Source organism: Cutaneotrichosporon cavernicola (assembly GCF_030864355.1).
Source record: "Cutaneotrichosporon cavernicola HIS019 DNA, chromosome: 3".
Lineage (NCBI taxonomy): Eukaryota > Fungi > Basidiomycota > Tremellomycetes > Trichosporonales > Trichosporonaceae > Cutaneotrichosporon > Cutaneotrichosporon cavernicola.
This window is the reverse complement of record NC_083395.1, coordinates 43,263-64,355: the sequence shown is the minus strand read 5'-3', so window position 1 is coordinate 64,355 and position 21,093 is coordinate 43,263. Positions and strand designations below refer to the sequence as shown.

The window sequence follows — 21,093 nt, the reverse complement described above, 5'->3', positions numbered from 1 at the left end:
AGCGGAGTGAGACCGTGAGAAACTTGGTGGAGATGGAGAGATGGGACATGTCCGTGTGATGACTGCTGTGTGATGACTGCATTACTGTATGCTTCTTGTAAGGCACGTTTCCCCGCAGACGTCAGTGCGGGACACCTTCCTCCCTCTCCTCCCTTCACTGCTTCACTGCGACAAATACCGCTGACGCGGCTACACATTACTACTGTCATCTTTCGCTAGACTTTTGACTCCCTCCTTTTCTTTACTCACTCTCTCACTCTCCCGCTCTCGCCGATCGCCGACAATGGCGAACCCTCTTGACCCTCGCGCACTCCTTGCGCTCGTGGCCTCCCTCGCACCGTCGGTCCACGGCAGCTCGCCCCTTCCGCACCCAACCGACGCTGCCGCGGCCTTAGTACACGCGATCCACACCGCCCTCGACTTCCGCCTGGTTCCGTCCACGCCGACGCCGCAGGATCCCGATGTCGGCGTGCATAACGAACCTACCGAGCTCGACGCCTGTGCGGATGACGACGCGCAATCCGAGACGGCCACTGCGGTGGACCCAGACGAAGGCGAGCCGGCCGAGAACGCGCTGCCCGCGACCTGGAACGCTCGCGGCGAGGACTCGTACATGTTTGAGTATCGGCATGGACAGAGCGCCATGACGTTCCGCGTGCGTGTTGGTCGTATGGGGAACCGGATCCAGGTGGACGCAATGCCTGAGGTGAGTGTTAATAGCTTGAAGTCAGGAAGGAAGGACCAGCAGGAAGCAAGGTTGCGTGAGAAACCACCACGGCAGCAGTTCAGGTGTCGTTGCGACTGCCGATATGTCAAACGGTATCAGCAGGTTGACTTTATTGAAGGAGGTGTCGATACGAAGAGGGGCACGTTGCTCCACCTTGTCTTGCCTGCACTAATGTACGGTTCACCGCTCACATCCAGGACGGTCCTCCACACACTATCTCGCTTCTCGTGAACGACTTACTCGATGCATCGGCATTCCCGGTTCCACCCGGGCAGGCTGCGAACGCGGAGGGTGATGCGCAGGCGCGCGCTCTAGGCTTCCGCTCTCTGGATGCGTGCGTATCTACTGCGCGGAAATCCACGACTGACTTCAGCGTGCGCACGTTTATCGACCAGTATAACCGAGACATTATCGCACGTCTTATCCCAGGCTTGCAAAAGGAGGGCTATCGCGCGCCGTGAGTCACTGTCCCTTATCTATCACTCGAGTGTTATCTGACTAGCCAGCATGACCTCTTCCGCGCCACGTGTGCCGCGTCCTGATCGCCCGCACCAGCCTGAACCCAGTGGTGGACCCGCGCGTCCCTCACCTCTCATGGACCCGCTGCACCCTGCTGCAGGACCAGCCGGAATCCCTGCTGCATCGGTCGGTCACCGCGACCTCGATCCCCTAGGCGGACGTACTGGCCCCGGATTCAACCGTCCGGAATTTGACCGTGGCGGAGGTATGCTGATGGACTTCAACCACCCTCTGTTTGACGGCAGGCGCGGCGACGGACGGGGGCAGGGCCCGGGTGGTATGATGAACCCTCCTGGCTCGCGCTGGGACCCGGTTGGACCTGAGGGCCCACTCGGCCCGCGCTTCCCCTCTGCTGGTGGTAACCCGCTCAGCGGGTTTGGCACGACGGACCCGGAGTGGGGTGACGAGATGCCTCCTCCTGGTGAGCACGGCCCGGATCCGAGCGGACGCTTCGGACCGCGCCGTGGTGGTGGTGGCGGTGGTGGCTTTGGTGGGCCAGGCATGGGCGGAGGGTTCGGTGATCTCGGCCGATTCGGTGGTGGAGGCCGCTTTGGCGGGGGTGGGGGTGGAGGCATGTTCATGTGAGGGATGAGCGAGCCACGGGTCAACCACGCGACGAACGCGAGCTTTTTCCGGCTTAGTGTGGCCGTTCGAGCCGGCGGCTAGAACGTGCATGTGACGAAAACGAGAGCTTCCGACAAAGGTGACAAAGGTCGGCAGAACAATGCAGAACAGGGGTGGACGGGTGGAAATACGGGGAAATACGCCGACCGGCAAAGACACCTCGGCTGTGTATTACAATCCATGCAGGTGTATCTGTTCACTGTAAAGCGTGTACAGCTTTACGACGAGACACGAGACGCAAACGACGCAAAGTGTTTGATCAATTGGATCAAGACATTGTGAAGCCCATGTCAGCTTTTTTTAGAGACCCGGCAATGATCTGCATGGCGGCGGCGGCTACAACCGGTATCCGTTCGGCGTCTCTGCCGGCAATGTGATCGGGATCGATTGCGAAGAGCAACATCCTGCAACCTCCCCGGGTTGAACCACACGCTACTGGCATGATCGAGTACTGTTCCCATCACCGTAACCAAATGGCACGTAGGCTGCGCACCAGGATTCTGAGGCACCAGCATGGATGTAGTGCGTGGGTTAGGTGGACAGGTGGACAAGTGGAGGCGGCAGTGGCACGGCAGTTGCCCACGAGCCGACCGGGGCTGTTTACACCGCGATCCTGTGACCTGCACAATGGGTACGCAAAGGGCCAAGCATTGCGGGGTATAGTTGTGCTCGTCATGGAGCGTCCCTTCGCGGTCCCGGTCCCGATACCTGCCGAGAGATTGTGTCGGGTGACATGGATACAGTATCGCCCTGATTAGCCTGAGTAGCTTTGTTCGAGGTTTCGAGATGCATTATCCGGCTGGGTGGCTTCCGGAACGATGAACACATGCTTTCATGCTTTGATTAACTCAACGTTCAGGTGGCGCCCAAACGTTGAGTCTCTCAGTGGATCAGTGCTCTCGGGTTCCCGTTTTGGCAAGAGTTAAAAGTCGCCAGGTTGCCGATGAAAAAAATCAATTCAATTGGCGATTCATTGCGATAGTCAACGTGCTTTGCACAGCCCAAAGAAACGCACTGTATACTGTTCTTGCAGCTTGCATCACACCGGGTCTAAAAGATCGCGATCTTGGCCTTGTCGACGCACAGGCCTTGTTGTGGCGTTGCGGTGCGCCATTGTGTATACAGTTACGCGAAACGTGCTATCTTTTGCCAGGTGCAAGAGTGCGGACGCTCTCGGGCGGGCAATAGGCCAAACACCCCGCGTGTCAAAATGTCTCGGGCCGGCAACCCCGACTCTACTTTCCCTTTCACTCACCGGTTAAGTCGGCGGATCGGCGGCTATCACCAAGCAGGTGGAATTCTCATAAGTGTCTGTGGGTTTCGCCGCCCATTCTTGCTCTCTCTCATCATCATCATTATCGTTCCATCGCTCCATCCAGACCGCTAGACTATTAGAACTTTCTTAGACGTTGTCGACTATACCCATCGCTCTTCGTCGACATATTAGTCGACCTCATTCCCATCACATAACCCCACTCACACCGCCCACCCGCCCACCTTTTATCATGGACGACCTCATCGCAACCCTCAACGGCGGGATGCACGTCTCGCAGGAATCCCACGACCTCGAGTCATTCAAGGCATCTCTGGCTCGCGCCCTCCCAACTTCGCACAACGGGCATCGCGGTTCCATTTCCATGCCAGCGCCATCCTTTGCCGCCTCGTTCCAGGAGCAGCCACTCTACCTTATCCGCGAGGTCAGTCCGGCCCCACCATACGAGGCGCATACCCAGCACGTGCCGTACGACGAGGACATGGACCTCGAGACTGCCTTTGCTGGCGACGCATTTGCTCCCCTTCACCAGACCAAGCAGGAGGATGCATGGGCCGCTTTCCGTCCCGACGCCAAGAGTGCTTTTGCATTTTCGTTTGGCGACAAACAGCAACCTGCCGTCGCAACGTTCCAATTCCAGATGCAGCAGCCTCAGTCTGCACCCCAGTACGAGACGGACGAAGACGCGGCCGAGGCCATGATTACCGACGAGTAATCGACTTTGTTCACTCGCTTGTTTGCTATCTGCTTGCGTCGCACGACACGAACTCTGTCCGATCTGACCAGCATTGCTTTGTGCTTCTGGTGGCTCGGTACGATTCCGACCGACTTTTTCTACACGGGGCTGGTCCTAATTTTGCCCCGCAAGCTGCTCTTGGATCCCCGCACGTTCCCCTGCACTGTTCCCTCCCCCCCTTGGTAAACCCCATGGGCAGGACCCTGAAACCCGAGATCCCCCGGGTTGGCCCCCCACTTTGGTGAGAAAACTCGTCATCGGACCGGAGCTCGCCAATTTCCCTCTGCATAACGAGGTGACTGCCCTCTCTCGCGTGGCCTCATCGTCAACATCATCATCTTGGTCGTCGTATCCATCGTATCCAACAACCTGGGCCCCTCGAAACCACTACTCCACTCATTACGACACCATGTCCCCTTCTGTTGAACCAACCAACTTTGAACTTTGAACTTTGTTGCATAGTCACCGCCTCTAGTTGTACGCTCTGTTCCTTTCCCTCCTCAAGACCTAGACTAGCATCACTCGCAACCAATATCATCATCGTTCACGACCCACCTCCTAGACCTCGTTGTAAATTATAACTCTTACGTTGGATCATCATGCCAAAACCAAATCTACCACAACCGATCTGACCCCACCCTACTCTCAATAAGGGCTGTTGACAATCGAGCTATGAGACTCGCCGCCCTGGCGCAACTGGGACACCGGAGTCGTAAGCGAAGCACGCGACGGCGCCAGAGAGGTGCGCGTGGCTTTCGACAGTTGGCTCTTGTTGGCCATGAGCACATCGTGCTCGAGCGCCACAATAATGTTCTTGTCCGCACCGTACTTGAAGTTGTCGGCAACAACACGAGAGTCGTATTTCTGATGTCAGCAAACCCACACCCAATCAGCCTCACCTTGATCTGGTAGTCGTCCGTGCGGCCCTGTTTAAGGCGACGGAAGTTCCACGTGATGATGTACTTCCCAGTGGAAGTCACAATCGTCTTCTCGGCTTCGTTTAGGCCCGTGTTAAAGCGAGCGGGCGTGAACGACACAGGGTCCTCCATGTATGCAACGTGCTCGGGCTTGAGCTGCAGGCGGCGGGGAATAGGCTTGCTGTCTGCGGGGAAGCTTCGGTCGAAACCAAGCGACCCCTTGTACCGACCATCCCCGATCAGCGTGTCGATAAGCAACAGATACGTCTTGCACGTCGCGACAACCCATCGTCCGTCGGCTGACACGTCGATGCCGAGAATAGGGTCTCCGAGAGCCGGAAGCGCAGTCTTGGCGTTCTTGCCAATGGTATCAAACAGGCGGATGTCACCCTTGTTGGAGGCAACCGCAAGCTTGCCCGACTCGGTCGTTGCAGCCGCCGAGAAGTCGTTCTTCGTGACGTATTGCTTGAACTGCGACTCGACTAACTTGTTACCACCCACACGCGGGTCGATACGGAAAATGCCGTTGTGAGAGTGGCCAATAAGGGTCTGTTGAGGGTTCATCTGAGCGTACTTGGAACTGCCGTGAGCTACTGCGTCCACCACTCCATCGCCGGTACGCACTCTGGGATGATGTTGTTGACTTCGACATTGTCCGAAACCTTCCACTCGTCGACAATCTTGCCGTACTCGAGGTCCATGCGGTACACCGAGTTCTTCTGCAAGGGGTCAAGCATGAGCATGTCAGCGTCCTGGTTGTGCAGCATGATCTGGGGTCAGCAGGGTGTCATCGAAAAAGATGAGCTCACCTTGTTTGGTGTGAAGTTTTTGCCGTCCATGCCCTTGATGCGGTCGATTGCAGTGCGGAACTTGACCTTGTCGCGATCATGCGCAAACACGCCAATCATGTTGCCGCGCGTAACGAACGACATGTCGTTCTTGTACCCAACCGCGAGCATCTCGTTCTTGCTTTCGCGGCCGAATACCTCGTCCTGGCTGTCCTCCTCCTCGTAGTCGTCCTCACCCTCGGAATAGTCCTCCTCGTCCTCTTCCTCTTCAGGCTCAGGCTCGGCCTCCTGGTCGGCGTCTGCCATCTCAATGTCGCCATCATCATACGCGTCCTGGATGTAGCGCTGCTCCACAGGCTTCTCCTTGCCATATGGCGCCTTGTTGTTGTTCTCCCACAGGTAGATGGCGAACTTGTCCTTCCACTCGGGGAACACGTCCTCGCTGAAGCGAAGGCACCACGTCATGCCGGGGAGGCCCTCGGTCTCGTGGAACGTGAACATAAAAGCCCGAGGACCGATTTGGAAACGAGGGTTCATCTCCGAGTCGATGTGAAGCGAGATGAACGGAGTGTTGTTCTTGCGAACGATGATCCAAGCTGCTGTTAGCCCAGTCTCAACGCCAACTAGAGACTCACTGTCGTAATCGCCGTTGGATGCCATGTCCACGGTGGCGTCCTTCTCCTGCAGAACGAAGGAGTCGATGTCCAGGTCGAAGAGGTAGAGCTCAGCCGGAGCACGGTGGAGGATCGGGATTCCCTCAAAGGGGTCCTCGCCCTCGCCCTGTGCTTCATCGTCGTGCGCCTCGTGCTCGGTGGCTGCGGTAGCGCTGGCTGGGGCGACAGTGGAAGTAGCTGCCGCAGTGGCAGCAAGGAGGCCACGGGTCGCGGTCGAGTTCGGCGAGGAAGGTGCTGACCTGGGCGTGGGCTCCTCATAGTACTTGAGCGCCTCGAGGTCGTCTTCGCTAGCAAGCTCGTGTGACTGCAAGAATTTCTTCTGTTAGCCATTGTCTGCGCGATGACCCACCCTCTCATACATGCACTGCAGGAGCGTGACCTCGAACAACTTGCACTGCCCTTTTCCGACAGACTGCTATCAGCAATGCGCCACACAGACACGCACTTTGTTTGCGATCAACTCCCAGAGGTCGCCTTCGTCGCCACTCATGTCACGCCAGGCGAAAGTGGCGTCTCCGTCCAAGGAGCCAAAGCGGAACCCGAGGGCCTGGTCAATCAAAAAGACGCGCTCCTCGTCGCCTATCGTTAATACCTAACATGTGCGGTGTGGCGACACTTACTCTCGGCGTCTTCCTCGGGTTGCACCTCACCCTCCTGGAACGCGCGGGTGACAACGAGCTGGTACTGGAAGTCAGGCCCTGCGCGACGGATAGTGGTGACACAGTCCGTGAAGCTGGCGTCAGCGGTGATTGTAGCCTTCAAAGGTGTGCGACGTACATGCACTCCCGGGAGCCCTTGATGCTGTCCGGTCGCACGAGGTAGAGCTGACCTGCATCGATTTGAATCAATTCTGGGTTGGAAGGGTTTCCTGCAGGTGAGCACGTGGTGGAGAGGCGGGGCTTACCCCACATCTGCCCGAACACTGCAAGGTCAACAAGTTGCTTGGCATGTTTGCGATGCGACTCACGAGATTTGAGGACATTCATGGGGGGCATGCAGTTGTTCTCTCTGTCGGGATTAACTGGAATGTGTTGATTCGGGTGTCGTTTTCGAGGCTGAGAGATTGAATGAAAGACGCGTGAAGTGGGAAGGTAACGTGAGGGTGAGTGTGACAGTGAGGAAAGGTGATGCTGGTGATGTTGGTGATGTTTGACCCGCCAGTTGGGTGCGAACCACCCAGACGTCTTGAAACGCTAATGTCAATTACACTATGGGTGGCAAACGAATACGATTATGATCCCGCTAATTGTTGACATCACTTCTCACGTGATACATGTGACGTGGCAAACCAATCAAGTGTTCCCACGTGGTGATTAACGGGATCAAATGGGAATGACGGAGACGCGCGTTCGTCGTCGAATGTGGATGGTGGATGGTGGGTGATGGTCGTTCAACCGGGTCGTCATCAACCACAACAACACTCTTAACAACACATCTCATCATGGTCAGTATAGAATCACAGCAGCCATCAACGGCTGGATTCCGACTAACGCCCAGGGACAGGCTCCGTCAAGCGGCAAGGGCCCAGGCGACAAGAAGGACGACAAGGTAGGTCCTCGCTACCGATTGTTGCTGACAATGCAGAAGAAGGCGCCCAAGTGGGAGGCGCCCGTTCCTACGCGCGTCGGCAAGAAGAAGAAGCGCGGCCCGGATGCAGCGACGCGTCTCCCTCCTGTCTTCCCAACGACGCGGTGCAAGCTCAAGATGCTCAAAATGGAGCGCATCAAGGACTACTTGTTGCTCGAGGAAGAGTTCCTGACGAACGCGGCGTTAACGGCGGGCGAGGACCGGACAGCAGCGGACCGGACGCGTGTTGACGAGCTTCGTGGGTCGCCTATGGGTGTTGGTACGCTCGAGGAGATTATCGACGATGAACACGCCATCGTTTCGGTTGGCAACGGACCAGAGCACTATGTTGGCATCATGTCGTTTGTCGACAAGGACCTCCTGGAACCAGGCTGCTCAGTGTTGCTGCACCACAAGACGCATGCCATTGTCGGCGTACTCGCCGACGACGCCGATCCCATGGTCTCGGTCATGAAGCTTGACAAGGCGCCAACAGAGAGCTACGCCGACATCGGTGGTCTCGAGACCCAGATCCAGGAGATCAAGGAGAGTGTCGAGCTCCCCCTCACCCACCCCGAACTGTACGAGGAGATGGGCATTCGGCCACCTAAGGGTGTCATCCTGTACGGCGTACCGGGTACCGGCAAGACCCTGCTCGCCAAGGCTGTCGCCAACCAGACATCGGCCACCTTCCTTCGCATCGTCGGCTCTGAGCTCATCCAGAAGTACCTTGGTGACGGCCCCAAGCTCGTGCGTGAGCTCTTCCGTGTTGCCGAAGAGCATGCTCCCAGTATCGTCTTCATCGACGAGATCGACGCTGTCGGCACCAAGCGTTACGACTCGACATCTGGCGGTGAGCGCGAGATCCAACGCACCATGCTCGAGCTCCTCAACCAGCTGGACGGTTTCGACGAGCGCGGAGACGTCAAGGTCATCATGGCGACGAACCGGGTGAGTTTGATTCCGCTCTTTCTTGCTGACCACAGATCGAGTCTCTGGACCCCGCACTCATCCGTCCTGGTCGTATCGACCGCAAGATTGGTACGCATAACCTCGATTATCCCTGCTGACATCAGAATTCCCACTCCCAGACACCAAGACGAAGCGTCATATCTTCAAGCTGCACACATCGCGCATGTCGCTCGCCGATGACGTCGACCTGGAGGAGCTCGTCATGACCAAGGACGACCTCTCGGGTGCCGACATCAAGGCCGTGTGTACCGAGGCTGGTCTGCTTGCGCTGCGTGAGCGCCGCATGCGCGTGACTAAGGAGGACTTTACGCAGGCGCGCGAGAAGGTTCTCTACCGCAAGGACGAGAACACGGTGAGTGCACTGCTCCTGGTTGACTGTGGTCCAGAGCTAACGGACAGCCAGCAGGATTGTATCTGTGATGTGGAGCGAGTAGACTGCAACGCATGCATTGGTGTCTGTATAACAGCAATGGAGTATACGAACCAAGTCGTGATGGGTTGTTGCTGTTCATGTGCTTTTCCCTGTCGCGACTCTTTCGTTCAGAATTGGAGCAATCAGCTTTCTCAGCAACCCGTCCGGTCCCAGCTCTAAGAAGTGATGCATGCTCTATGGCTTACGCCTTAACACCGGTCCACATCGTCGCGACGCCGAACGTGTAGTCCTTCCACGCTCCGCCCTTACCCTCGCGCATCGCGCCCGTCTGGAAGCCGGCGTCACGCACAAGCTGCGCAAAGTCGGCCTGCTGCGGGAACCTCTCAATGCTCTCGACGAGGTACTTGTAGCTCGCGTGGTCACCTGCGATGATCTGGCCGAGCACGGGAATGACCTGGAACGAGTACTGGCGGTAGGCCTCCTTCAGGAGCGGGTTCGACACCTTGCCAAACTCGAGGACACCGATGCGGCCCCCGGGCTTGAGGACGCGGTACGCCTCGGAGAGAACAGCAGGGAGCGATGTGCAGTTACGGATCCCGAACGCGATCGTGTACAGGTCGATTGAGTTGTCCTCAATGTGCGCAGGAAGCGCCTGCGCATTGCCGTGCGTGAAAGTGATCTGGGGGGCTGTGGGGTCAGCTTGTGATAGGTAACGACCGAGCTGTAGCAGAGCGGCGACTCACTGTTGTAGTACATGGTCTGGGCAACGCGCTTGCGTCCTTCATGCAGCATGTCGGGGTTGAGGTCGACGACCTCGACCTCGATGTCGCGGCTGCCAAACTTCTCGCGCGCGCGGTCGAGGATCCGCAGCGCAATGTCACCGGTCCCGCCAGCGACGTCAAGGCACTTGAACGTCGGGTTCGGCGCCTCGGGCGCGGGTGCAACGCCTGGCCGCGCAGGGTTGCGGTGCACGCTGGCGGGCAGACGAGGAAGCATGGTCGACACAAAGTCGTCCTTCCACAACCGGTGGATGCCGAGCGACATGCTGTCGTTCATCACATCATAGTTGGACGCGACCGAGGAGAACACGCTCCCCACCAGCGACTCCTTATCCGTCTCGAACACCTCCTGGAAGCCAAAGTGGGTGGTACGCGGCTGGCTGGGACCGGCGGCAGGCGAGGATGTTGCTGGGGTCGCAGCTGGCTGGGCGGGCTGGGAGGGGTGGGCTGAGCCGACCGCGGCACCGGGCGCACTGGCGGCGTTGGAGACGGCCCGGATCTGCACGCGGGGGAGGCGGAATTGGCGGGCGAGGTTGCGGCTCATGGTATATGTGTAGTCACCAGTTTCTGTCTTCATCGCGCTCCGACCATCTCCGTCTGGAAAAACAGCCCTAATCCAGAGTTAATTAGCGGATGTATCCAGTTCCTAATGGGCGGCCAAATCAAGTGCTAATGGACCCACGTGACTTCCTCCACCCCGCAGTGAATCCAAAATCTTGGGAGTTTCTCTGTCATCATTACTCAACATACCCACTCGGACGCATACCACAATGGTGAGCTTGTCTACCTCAGAATGGGCCAGTTGTAAGCTAACAGTAGCCTCCGCGTACCAAGCCTTCGAAGGCCGGCCTCGGCAAGGCTCTCATTAACCGCAAGGCCAAGGAGGCTCATGCGCCAAGAGAGTCGCAGCTCGTGAGTTGTCAGAATGGCCCTGTTGTTGACCGCAGTACACGCTCGACGACAACAACCCGCTTGCTTCGGTTACGCATGAGCGTGACCTTGACCAGTTCCTGGCCAACGCGGCTCTTGCAGACCAGGACTTTACAACCGGTGAGTGGCGATTTGACATCCGCAGCAATCTGACACTAGAACGCTCCAAGATTCGCATCATTCAGCAGGTCGGCGGCGTGATGCCGGTCAACCCATTCCTCCTCTCAGCGGCTGAGGAGAAGCGAGTTGAGAAGAAGCAGGAGGAGGCGCGGAAGGACCTGCACGTCCCTCGGCGACCCGCCTGGACGCGCGCGATGACCCGCCTAGAGCTCGAGAAGCAGGAGCGCGAGTCGTTCCTTGACTGGCGCCGGCACCTCGCGCGCCTAGCTGAGGAAAACTCGCTACTCCTCACCCCTTTTGAGCGCAACATCCAGCTGTGGCGTCAGCTGTGGCGTGTCATCGAGCGATCGCACCTCGTCGTGCAGATTGTCGACGCGCGCAACCCCCTCGGCTTCCGTAGCGCCGACCTCGACGAGTACGTCCTTGACGTGGGAAGCGACGAGATGGGTGACGAGGTCACTGTTCCCGGCAAGGGCAAGAGGCGGAACTTGCTGCTCATCAACAAGTCGGACCTGCTCACGTATGAGCAGCGCTGCATGTGGGCGGACTACTTTGAGAAGGCCGGGATCAAATACGTGTTCTTCTCCGCTGTTGCTGCGGCGACTGCGCAGGAGGAGCTCGACGAGAAGGAACGTCGCGAGGCGGAAATGCAGGACTCAGAGGATGACGCGGACGCCGATGAGGACGACGAGGAGGATGTGGAGGAGGACGTGGAGGAGGACGAAGAGGAGGACGTGGAGGAGGACGAAGAGGAGGACTCGGAAGACTTTGAGACTGAGAGCGAGGAGGAACTCGTTCCCAAGAACAAGGGCAAGCAGAGAGCCACCCAGGAGGACGAGGAGATTGCCGACGACATCGCCGAGGCACTGGAGCGGGCCAGGATTGAGGAGACCATGGCACCCCCTGAGCACAACGAGCCAGCACAACCGGAATCCGACCGCACGCGCGTGCTCAGTGTCGCCGAGCTCGAGCACCTGTTCATCACCTCGGCCCCGCCTCTGTCCGACTTTGCAACGGAGCGTGACCCCAACCCGACCAAGCTCATGATCGGCCTCGTCGGCTACCCCAACGTCGGCAAGTCCTCGACAATTAACGCGCTCATCGGAGCGAAGAAGGTTTCCGTCTCCGCCACGCCAGGCAAGACGAAGCACTTCCAGACGCTCGTCCTCACGGAGAACATTACGCTTTGCGACTGCCCCGGTCTCGTGTTTCCTCAGTTTGCGAACACGCAGGCCGACCTGGTCTGCGACGGTGTCCTTCCCATCGACCAGATGCGCGAGTACTCGGCGCCGGTAGACCTCTTGTGCCGCCGCATCCCGCGTGCTATCCTCGAGGGGACGTATGGTATCCGCATCGACGTTAAGGAGATCGAGGACGGCGGTACTGGCAAGGTCGGGTGGGAAGACTTCCTGAGCGCGTATGCGATCGCGCGTGGCTTGACCCGCTCATCGTTTGGTATGCCTGACACCTCTCGCGCCGCCCGCTACATCCTCAAGGACTATGTCAACGCCAAGCTCCTCTACGCGCGCCCGCCTCCAGGTATCGACTCTGATGAGTTCATGTCCACGTCCCATGAGCGTACCCTCGAGGCGCTCGCGGCGCAGTATGCCGCTGGCCGAAAGATGCAGCCCGAGACGCACGTCCGCCGCGACGCCGACACATACGTCGCACCTTCGGGGGCGTCCGTCGCCGCCTCCAAGGCAACAGAGGAGGAGTCGAAGGACCGCGAGCGTGCGTTGACCAACAAGAGCGTGCGTCAGTCCGCAGCCACAGCGCCTATGCGCAGCGGCAAGGTGCGCGCGACTGCGTTCGACAACTACTTCTTTACGGAGGGTGGGCCTGCCCCGCGCCCCGTCGTCAAGGGCCGCTTGCAGGGTGCGGCGGATGCGAGTGAGGGTGGGCTCTCCCACACCAAGTCGATGATCTCGCCGCACCAGCGCCGCCTCGGACCAGACGGCATGCCGCTTATCGACGAAGGGCCGGTTCGCGTCCGCAATAACGGCAAGAAGCACTTCAAGGTCAAGGAGGGAAAGAAGCGCAGTGGGCGAGGATACGACTAAGACTCGAGCTGCGATGAGCGAAGCGAGCCACGCGAGCTTCAAGCTGGTACCGGTCGCCGATGGCAAGCCGGAATGTCAGAGATGCACATCTGGCGATGATGACTGTGCGCTACTGCTGAACGTGCGATCTGCACTCATGATCTGTTTGCACAGATACCATAGACTCATCCTGTATACAGTAGTACAATGTCACCACCTACGCGCTTCGTGATTACTTGTTTACTAGTTCTGCAGATGTAGGCCCAGATGGTGCGACGTTGTCGGAGAATGCTCGGAAAAGCCAGACGTTGGGCGCTGCTGAACTCCAGAAGGCTGCAGTCCACTTGCCTTGCGTCCACCGCCCAGCTCGGCCAAGGGCGACATTGATAAACTGCAGAATTAGTAGAGCAGTCCTGCTTCTGTACGTCACATCCACTTCTTAGCGACAGTACGGTAGTGAGTGCTGCTCAACTCCTCTGCGGAGCTACGGGGAGGGTTCCTGGTGCCTTTTCCACACTTTGCCCACTCCACGCCGGACTCGTTTGCATCTGGTCCCATTGTCTTGCTTGTCTTGCTTGACTACGGCCCACCGATCACAGCTCCAGCATCAGTCGTTCCAGGGATACAGCGGCTGGTCCGGCAGAACTGCAAAACAGCCCATTACCGCCGGCCCGTCTGTCACCGTACATCAACTCGGACTTCTGCTGATCTGCTAAACTATTCTTCTCTGCTGTGATGCATATGCCTTTGTGAGGCGACGTTGGACACATAAAGTGGGGCAATGAAGATGATATAATATCCTCGCAAGACTGTTGATAGTGCCCACTCACCACCACAACTGCCATGTCCAGGACAGTCAAGCTTGCTACCCTTGCGCACCTCCCGATCCGTCGGGGGATGGCCTCGAGCGCTCGTGGCCTCGCCACCGAGATTCAGCGCGAGATGGTGGCGCCCCAGCCGCCCATGATGCGCAAACAGCGTGCAGAGGGCGACGTGAGTCGTCGTAATCGAATCCACTAACGCTAGATCGGCTCCGTCTTCGCTTCACTCTCTGGAGAGGCCGAGCAACCCCTCCCGGCTCGCTTCGCCGACTTGAAGCGCCTAATTGCAGGGGACGAGGCTAACCGTGCCCGCCTCGTCTCGTCTTTCCGCAGCCTCACCTCGCGCCTCGTTGTCGCCGCGGCCGAGATTGAGCGCCTCGGCACTAACGCCGTACCAACTGTCTCTTACGAGTCGCTCCTCGCCCGTGACCCGGCCACCGTCGCAGCCATTAAGCGCTCGGGTACGGCTGTTGTGCAAGGTGTTGTCCCTCGGACTGAAGCCGAGGCTTGGCTCCAGCAAGTGGAGGCGTACGTCGCGGCCAACCCCCAGGTCCGCGGCTTCCCGGCCGACGACAAGCAAGTGTTCGAGATCTACTGGTCCAAGCCGCAGCTTGCGGCACGCGGTCACCAGAGGAGTCTGGCTGCGCAGCGAGCCCTTCTTTCCCTCTTCTCCCTTCCCCAGTCTGCCCAGGTATCCCTTACGCCAATTTCATACGCCGACCGCTTACGGGTTCGGCACCCCGGTGACTCCAAGTTTGCCCTCGGACCACACATGGATGGTGGCTCGGTCGAGAGGTGGGAGGACCCGGCCTACCGCGCCGTCTACGCGCGCATCCTTGAGGGACGATGGGAGAATTATGACGCGTACGAGCTCGAGGCTCGGGCGCGCGCCAACCAGAACCTCTATGACGGCGCGGGAGCGTGTGGCGTCTTCCGCGCGTTCCAAGGCTGGACATCCCTCTCCGACACTGGTCCCGGCGAGGGAACGCTTCGCGTCTACCCCCTCATCCGCGAGATGACCGCGTACACTCTCCTCCGGCCATTCTTCCGTGAGAAGGCTCCGCGCGCTGCCGTCTCGCGGGAACACTACCTCGCGCCAGAGAACTGGGAGCTCGATATTGACTCCACGGTCTTCCCGCAGGCTCCTCTTGGCCGCAGCCAAGAGTTCAACGACGCGTCTCACCCCCACCTCGAACTCGACCGGACCATGGTCTCCATTCCCCGCGTACAGCCGGGCGACCAGGCATGGTGGCATGCAGACGTCATCCACGCCGTTGAGAGCGTTCACCGCGGCGCAGGGCCTAGCGCCGTCATGTACATCCCCTCTGTACCACTCACTCGCCTGAACGCCGAGTACATCCGCGACCAGAGGGCATGCTTTGAGGCACGTTGCCCGCCGCCCGACTTCCCCGGAGGTGAGGGCGAGAGCACCTTCTCGGGCACCGGCACACCGGCGGACATTGAAGGCGTCGACGCGCGCCGAGCCTTGGGCTTCGAGGCCTTCCCCGTGACACCCGACATGCGCGCCGGCGAGCAGGCCGTGCGCCGCGCCGCTAACGATGTTCTTGGCTTTTAATACCTGTTTGTGTTTGTATGCGATAATGCATCTACTTTTTGTCTATTAGTCAACTGCCGTCCTCACCAAGCCACTCTAGCCCATCGTGATAGCGTTCGCCTGCCCTGCGTCACCCAGTCGCGCCTTGTGGATCTTGATCTCCTCGACAGGCCGATCACTCTTGTCGGTCCGTACAGCCTCTAGTCGCTTGATGGTGTCCATGCCAGAGGACACACGGCCGAAGATGGTGTGCTTGCCATCGAGGAAGGGAGTAGGAGCCTGGGGTAAGTGCTGTCCATCTGGATCTTGTGGTGTGCCACTCGGCGCTTCCCCTCATCAACGTAGGACAACTCACGCAAGTAACAAAGAACTGCGAGCCTGATGTCAGCTCAAGAGGCCCGCACTCCAGCTCACCATTCGTGTTCGGCCCTGCGTTCGCCATTGCCAGGATCCCCGCGCCAACAAACCGCAGCTCTGGGGAGAGCTCATCCGCAAACTTCTCGCCGTAGACGCTCGTTCCACCACGCCCAGTGCCGGTGGGATCACCTCCTTGGATCATGAAGCCCTGTCATTAGTGTATGTTCAGAGAGGTTGCAGTCGGAGAAGCCGCGGCAAGTCGTGGACGTGAGGTGAGATAGGGGAGTAACGCTGGGTGGAGGCGTTGGGCCTCGAACGCGAGAATATGACGCCGCGCAGCCAAGTCACAGTTGCACACACGTACCGGGATAATACGATGAAACTGTGGTTAGCCTCAGCGCATGCTTGCGAGCTCACAATAACGCCGTTGTAGTAACCCCGCTCTGTGAGTTTGAGGAAGTTGTTGCACGTCTGCTGTCAGCTCCGCGGGAGAAATTGGGCTGACGTACCTTTGGAGCATGCTTAGTGTACAGCTCGACTGTGAATGAGCCGACAGACGTGTCGATGGTGACGTATTCTGCCATTGCGGTCGTGTTGGTCGTTGAGACGTTTGAGTTGACGAGTTGTTTTTGATCGACGCGCTTGGTGGCAATTGTAACGGGAGCAATTTGGTGGAGGAGATGACAAGGGGACGAATACTTGCCAGTTCTCAGGGATGAACGAGGTGGGATCACCAACCGTTTGCATACTCAGTCGTCTAACCCGACTACCTCAACCTCCGCCTTGACCTCCTTGGCCGAGGCGCCTCTCTTGGGCATCACCGGCATGCACACCTTCTTGAAAACGCGGGCTCCTTCCTCTGTTAACCTCCTCGCAGGGTCCTTCTTGACCTTCTTGACAACCGGCTCCTTTCTCACCCTCTTGGCCGATAGTTCCTTCTTCGGTTTAGGTAGCTTCACTGTCCCCACCTCACCCTCTCCCCAGACTCCATACACACTAGCCCAGCACTTCTTGACGCCTGTGCCGACATTCGCGTCCGAGACCTCTTCTAATGAGAGCCACTGGCCATTCTTCGGTTCTGGGCGTTCGCCACGCAGCACAAGACGTTGCACGTGGTACGTCATGTTGATGTGGCTGAAGATGTGGGTTATAGGTCCGATGACCACATGTTCTTCGAATGCGTCCTCAATATCGCCTACCAGGTCTGTCACGAAGGTCAAGCCGGCAGCGAGTTGTTCCACCGCGCCCGTTGCGGGAACCACCGTGGTGGGCGGCTCAAAGAGACCTGCGAGGAGCCCTGGAATCAGCTTGACACTGGGTTTTCCAGCAGCGACCAACCTTTTTCTGGGCGTTTGAGGAAAAGCCACCTCGTCACACCCTCGCTTTGCCACTCTGTGATGACGACCGCCTCGTGCTCGACACGGCTCTCCTTTTTCATCTTCTTCATCGGGAATACTGTCACGGCCATCTCGCCAGGCACAGGCTCGCAAAGGGTGCAGTCGACGCCTGTGGGCGGTGGTGGCGGCTTTGCCATCTGGTGTTAGCTGCGGTAAGGTTACAAAGCTCACGTCAGCCTCAGCGTGGGCGTTGCACACTTCGCGCAACGGGCATTCGCCACACACAGGTACTGGCCGGCAAACCGTCGCACCAAGTTCCATGAGCGCTTGGTTCCAGTCGCCAGCGATACCAAGGGACAGTCTACGCGGGAGCGCGTCAACCAACGCCTCTGCCGCATCCCACAGGAAGCGGATGGTGGCTGGGGCTGTCTGGGTGGCGTACACGCCGAGTAGGCGGGTCAGAACACGATGGATGTTTCCGTCGACCTTGGATCAGCTAATGCTGGTGACAATTGTTCTGTAAGCAGGTAACCGGAAGGATGAGCCAGCAACACACACAGGCCAGGAGGGTGGAACGAGGACTCACAATCGGCGTCCGCACCCCATACGCCATTGAGCAAATCGCGCCAGCTGTATATCGTCCGACACCTGGCACATTCTTTTCGAGGACAGACGGATCGGACGGGAGGCGTTCTGATGTTAGTCGGCCAGGTCAGGCAACCTCACGGTTGTACTCTTCGCTTCCTGTGATCACAGCCGCACCAGCGAGCAACGACTTGGCACGGCGGTAGTACCCTAGTCCGCCTGGTGTCAGCCTACGTTTCAATTGTGAGTTGGTGGTGGGGTTGAGTAGGGGACCAGACTGTAGGTGCATCGAGATCAACAGGAGATAGGGAAACCGAAGTGGATCCGCAGACTCACGCCAGACAGCATTCACTTCCTCCAAGTCGGCCTTGGCGAGGTCAGCAATCGTCGGCCATCTGGCCATCCAGCGGTTCCAGTAGTCGATGACGGTGGCGACCTGGGTTTGCTGCAGCATGACCTCGGAGACTGTGAGCGAGAACCAAGGGCATCGCGTGTGAAGAGACCGGGGTGACGAGTGGATAGAGAAGAGTCGCGAGGGGATAAGATAGAGCAGATGGCGGTGGAATGTGAAGCGTGGGTAGAGTGATGGCAGACGGAGCGTCAGCACGAGTTCAACAAACAGCGAATGACCAACCCCATATCTCGTACGCCCGCTGTCCCTTCTCCTCGGCTGTGGCCGCCGCATCGTACCGTTTTCGCCACGGCATCCCCCGCGCGTCGCTAACGTCAGCTCACCCGCAACGGAGCTCACCGAACATCCTCAAACCAATCCAGCAGCTTTTGCTGTTTCTCAGCTACGGCGTTGACAGAATGGTACTCCGAACCGTGCGGCCTGACGCAGTCTTCGATGTCGTCATTCGTTCGGCTGTTCGCCCTTCCCGCCGCCTGCCTTGGACGAGGACCGGCGCGCTTACGTTTCCTCCCCCTTTGACCTGATCCTGGATCCGAACCCGAGTCTGATGGAACAAGCGAGGAAGAGGCCGAGGCGGCCTGCCCATCAAAGTCGACATCCTCATTGTCCACAACATCTGGTGGAACGAAGGCGTCGCTCTCAGAGTCGGAGATGGCAATGACGGACGGCGAGGAGGACGGAACGCGTAACATGCGTGCAGCCGCGGCGGCGGCGCGGCGTGGACGCATGACGACCAAGTTGGTTTGAGAGCTTGAGAGTAATGTGAAAATCAGGGGTCTAGGACGCGCCTGCTCTTGTTCAAGTCGCGTGGTGAGTCATAGAGCGGAACCAAACTAGGCTTTACTTGGAAAGCTGCCGTTGCTCTGAATCGAACAGGCGACCTCCAAGGCTCCTCCGAAGATGCTCCCCTAAGCAACGGTCATGACCGACGGCTACGCGGCTAGACTCGGTTACCCGGTTACCTCCAAAGACCTAACCGAAAGGTCCTTCATAAAATCAAGCCATGTAGGCCACAATATCAAACTCCATCGCTCTTCCTCTTTCCTCGACCCTACTACACTCCCCTCACCACGATGGCCCCCTTCTACGTCATTGCCAGCATGCGCGCTGCCTCAGCCCAGGCCGCCGACGAGCTCGCAGTCCGTGAGTCCAAGGCGGCCGCGGCTCATCCTTGAGAGATCTTGCTAACATCCGTAGTCTTCGCAGCCTGCCGCGAGCACGCCGAGAAGCACGAGCCTGGAACACTCCAGTACACACCTGTGCGCGACATGCAGGACCCGCTCAAGTTCAAGGTGTTTGAGCAGTACGCCGGTCCAGAGGCTGTTGCTGGTGAGTGTGTCTATGTGGCGGTGGGGGCGCGCAGTTTGCGGAGTTTTGCGTCATCGGTCTGGAAATGCCCAACTTGATGCCCTCGGTTCTAGCCGTGCTGATAATTCCTGCTGAGGCTCGGATGCGAGCCAAGATTCCGGGTGGCTCACACATCGTCGTCACGCCTCATTTCATTTCTGCTTTTGTCTCGCTTACTGATGTCAGCACACACAAAGACGGACGTTTACCGCGCTCTTGGGCGTGCTGGTAAGACTCTCTTCGAGGGTGGCAGCAAGGGTATTACGATCGAGCGCTTCACTGCTGTCGACGCCAAGAGCAAGCTGTAGACGGTAGACGAGATGCAGGGTTGTACATAGCGGGCAACTAAAGACATACTGACGATCTCATCCTCTAGATGATTGTCATCAGGCCGAACGAATATTTGAGGAGAGGGCTGTGTCGGTTCTCACTTCTCAGACGGACAGACCTTGAGAGGCGGGGTGTAACTCGATGGACGCCGGGAACGCCTGACATTTGACTATATCTACGGCCCGGTGATACAGCCTGTCGTCGATCGCCCCAGGATGTTTAAACATGGATCCACCAGCACCCTGCAGCCGTCACTGAAGCCTTCAGACTCACACAGTCGGCCCTACATGCTCGACGGTTTGCACTGACGCAGTTGACCTTGCTCTAACCCCCTAAGTGGCCTGACAAGGGTGGGCCGAGTTGGTGATATGTTCTTATCCGTTGGGTACCTCGTTGGGCATACGTTTGTTGCCGTCTGGATAGGGCGGTGCGTACACTGTGGGCTCACAGTGTGTACAGCGTTGCTGGGCAATAGAAGCATCCCGTGACCTATGCTCCAGGCTGCAAGGCCTTCATACACGGTTCTGTCCACATTGAACTATTTGTGGCTGCCTCCACCACAACACGGCCTGTGCAGTCTGCACAGTACTTGCGTCTGCACAGTACTTGCGTCTGTACAGTACCTCCCTGACTTGACCAAACGCCGGACTGCTTCTCAAGCCGCTAGTACCTGCCTCAACGCAGGTCCCTCTTAGAAGGGCCTGGGTACCCCGACGCAGATCTTGTCAAGCTTGGTCCCGTGCGTACCACTAAACGCACCCACCAGGATGACCATGAGCTTTTTTGCGCCAGCCGCAACTTGAGCATCATGATCTGGTTCAGGATTTTTAGCTTGGCTCAGAGCAACAGCAGTTGTTACTGGATTGGGGAAATGAACAAGGAGCCCCTTTCTGGAGAATGAGAATGGGCAGTGTGGTGTTCTGTCACGTGTAGCCACAACGGCGAGAGTAGCTTAGACAACTTATTCCCCTTAATTCTCCTTTAGTCCCAGTAGCAATTCTGGGCCACCGCCACCAGGGAATGCTTGGAAGCGGAAGCGGCATGACTAGTGGCAGTGCGGCTATGGGACTGTGCCGTCTTTACGGCTGACTGAACAGGTGGGCACAGTTGATGTGATTACTGTCGGCTAACAGTATCATAGTATGAGAACCAGGTGTCGGGGTGCTCGGACAGGCTGGGGATGCATTCTACTGACCCTGTTGGGGCCTTTTGCGAGTCGCGAGTAACCATCCGGAAATCACGGACATGTTCAGGGTCATTTGGGCACGGGGATATCCCAATGAAACAAACTGTAAATCCATAATGTTTATAA

The 21,093-nt window shown here is 58.2% G+C and overlaps 10 protein-coding genes across 10 annotated transcripts; 6 read left to right on the top strand and 4 right to left on the bottom strand.

Moving 5' to 3' along the window:
• Positions 1-283: 283 nt before the first annotated feature.
• Positions 284-1,831, top strand: CcaverHIS019_0300270 (uncharacterized protein; the record flags this gene model as incomplete). Its single annotated transcript, XM_060598428.1, has 4 exons — positions 284-706; positions 925-1,061; positions 1,101-1,184; positions 1,234-1,831. The coding sequence occupies 4 exons, from the start codon at positions 284-286 to the stop codon at positions 1,829-1,831; spliced, it is 1,242 nt and encodes a 413-aa protein (XP_060455223.1).
• A 1,544-nt stretch (positions 1,832-3,375) lies between these two features.
• CcaverHIS019_0300260 (uncharacterized protein) lies at positions 3,376-3,858 on the top strand (the record flags this gene model as incomplete). The annotated part of the gene is made up of 1 exon (XM_060598427.1): positions 3,376-3,858. The coding sequence occupies one exon, from the start codon at positions 3,376-3,378 to the stop codon at positions 3,856-3,858; it is 483 nt and encodes a 160-aa protein (XP_060455222.1).
• Positions 3,859-4,524: 666 nt separating this feature from the next.
• Positions 4,525-7,244, bottom strand: vid27 (uncharacterized protein; the record flags this gene model as incomplete). The annotated part of the gene is made up of 9 exons (XM_060598426.1): positions 4,525-4,743; positions 4,779-5,376; positions 5,421-5,566; positions 5,606-6,180; positions 6,220-6,574; positions 6,704-6,837; positions 6,879-6,991; positions 7,036-7,180; positions 7,226-7,244. 9 exons carry the CDS (start codon positions 7,242-7,244, stop codon positions 4,525-4,527), a joined length of 2,304 nt encoding a protein of 767 aa, XP_060455221.1.
• Positions 7,245-7,699: 455 nt separating this feature from the next.
• On the top strand, positions 7,700-9,216 carry RPT2 (uncharacterized protein; the record flags this gene model as incomplete). The annotated part of the gene is made up of 6 exons (XM_060598425.1): positions 7,700-7,702; positions 7,756-7,806; positions 7,846-8,775; positions 8,811-8,865; positions 8,901-9,148; positions 9,196-9,216. The coding sequence occupies 6 exons, from the start codon at positions 7,700-7,702 to the stop codon at positions 9,214-9,216; spliced, it is 1,308 nt and encodes a 435-aa protein (XP_060455220.1).
• A 194-nt stretch (positions 9,217-9,410) lies between these two features.
• On the bottom strand, positions 9,411-10,492 carry COQ5 (uncharacterized protein; the record flags this gene model as incomplete). The annotated part of the gene is made up of 2 exons (XM_060598424.1): positions 9,411-9,856; positions 9,913-10,492. The coding sequence occupies 2 exons, from the start codon at positions 10,490-10,492 to the stop codon at positions 9,411-9,413; spliced, it is 1,026 nt and encodes a 341-aa protein (XP_060455219.1).
• Positions 10,493-10,718: 226 nt separating this feature from the next.
• On the top strand, positions 10,719-13,058 carry CcaverHIS019_0300220 (uncharacterized protein; the record flags this gene model as incomplete). Its single annotated transcript, XM_060598423.1, has 4 exons — positions 10,719-10,721; positions 10,768-10,860; positions 10,896-10,998; positions 11,038-13,058. The coding sequence occupies 4 exons, from the start codon at positions 10,719-10,721 to the stop codon at positions 13,056-13,058; spliced, it is 2,220 nt and encodes a 739-aa protein (XP_060455218.1).
• An 822-nt stretch (positions 13,059-13,880) lies between these two features.
• On the top strand, positions 13,881-15,434 carry CcaverHIS019_0300210 (uncharacterized protein; the record flags this gene model as incomplete). Its single annotated transcript, XM_060598421.1, has 2 exons — positions 13,881-14,030; positions 14,064-15,434. The coding sequence occupies 2 exons, from the start codon at positions 13,881-13,883 to the stop codon at positions 15,432-15,434; spliced, it is 1,521 nt and encodes a 506-aa protein (XP_060455217.1).
• Positions 15,435-15,509: 75 nt separating this feature from the next.
• On the bottom strand, positions 15,510-16,354 carry cyp1 (uncharacterized protein; the record flags this gene model as incomplete). Its single annotated transcript, XM_060598420.1, has 6 exons — positions 15,510-15,692; positions 15,769-15,791; positions 15,828-15,978; positions 16,135-16,152; positions 16,188-16,241; positions 16,280-16,354. 6 exons carry the CDS (start codon positions 16,352-16,354, stop codon positions 15,510-15,512), a joined length of 504 nt encoding a protein of 167 aa, XP_060455216.1.
• A 165-nt stretch (positions 16,355-16,519) lies between these two features.
• On the bottom strand, positions 16,520-18,832 carry CcaverHIS019_0300190 (uncharacterized protein; the record flags this gene model as incomplete). The annotated part of the gene is made up of 8 exons (XM_060598419.1): positions 16,520-17,067; positions 17,109-17,304; positions 17,339-17,593; positions 17,694-17,800; positions 17,834-17,911; positions 18,029-18,157; positions 18,327-18,412; positions 18,444-18,832. 8 exons carry the CDS (start codon positions 18,830-18,832, stop codon positions 16,520-16,522), a joined length of 1,788 nt encoding a protein of 595 aa, XP_060455215.1.
• Positions 18,833-19,177: 345 nt separating this feature from the next.
• CcaverHIS019_0300180 (uncharacterized protein) lies at positions 19,178-19,759 on the top strand (the record flags this gene model as incomplete). The annotated part of the gene is made up of 3 exons (XM_060598418.1): positions 19,178-19,247; positions 19,302-19,433; positions 19,638-19,759. 3 exons carry the CDS (start codon positions 19,178-19,180, stop codon positions 19,757-19,759), a joined length of 324 nt encoding a protein of 107 aa, XP_060455214.1.
• Between the last annotated feature and the right edge of the window lie 1,334 nt (positions 19,760-21,093).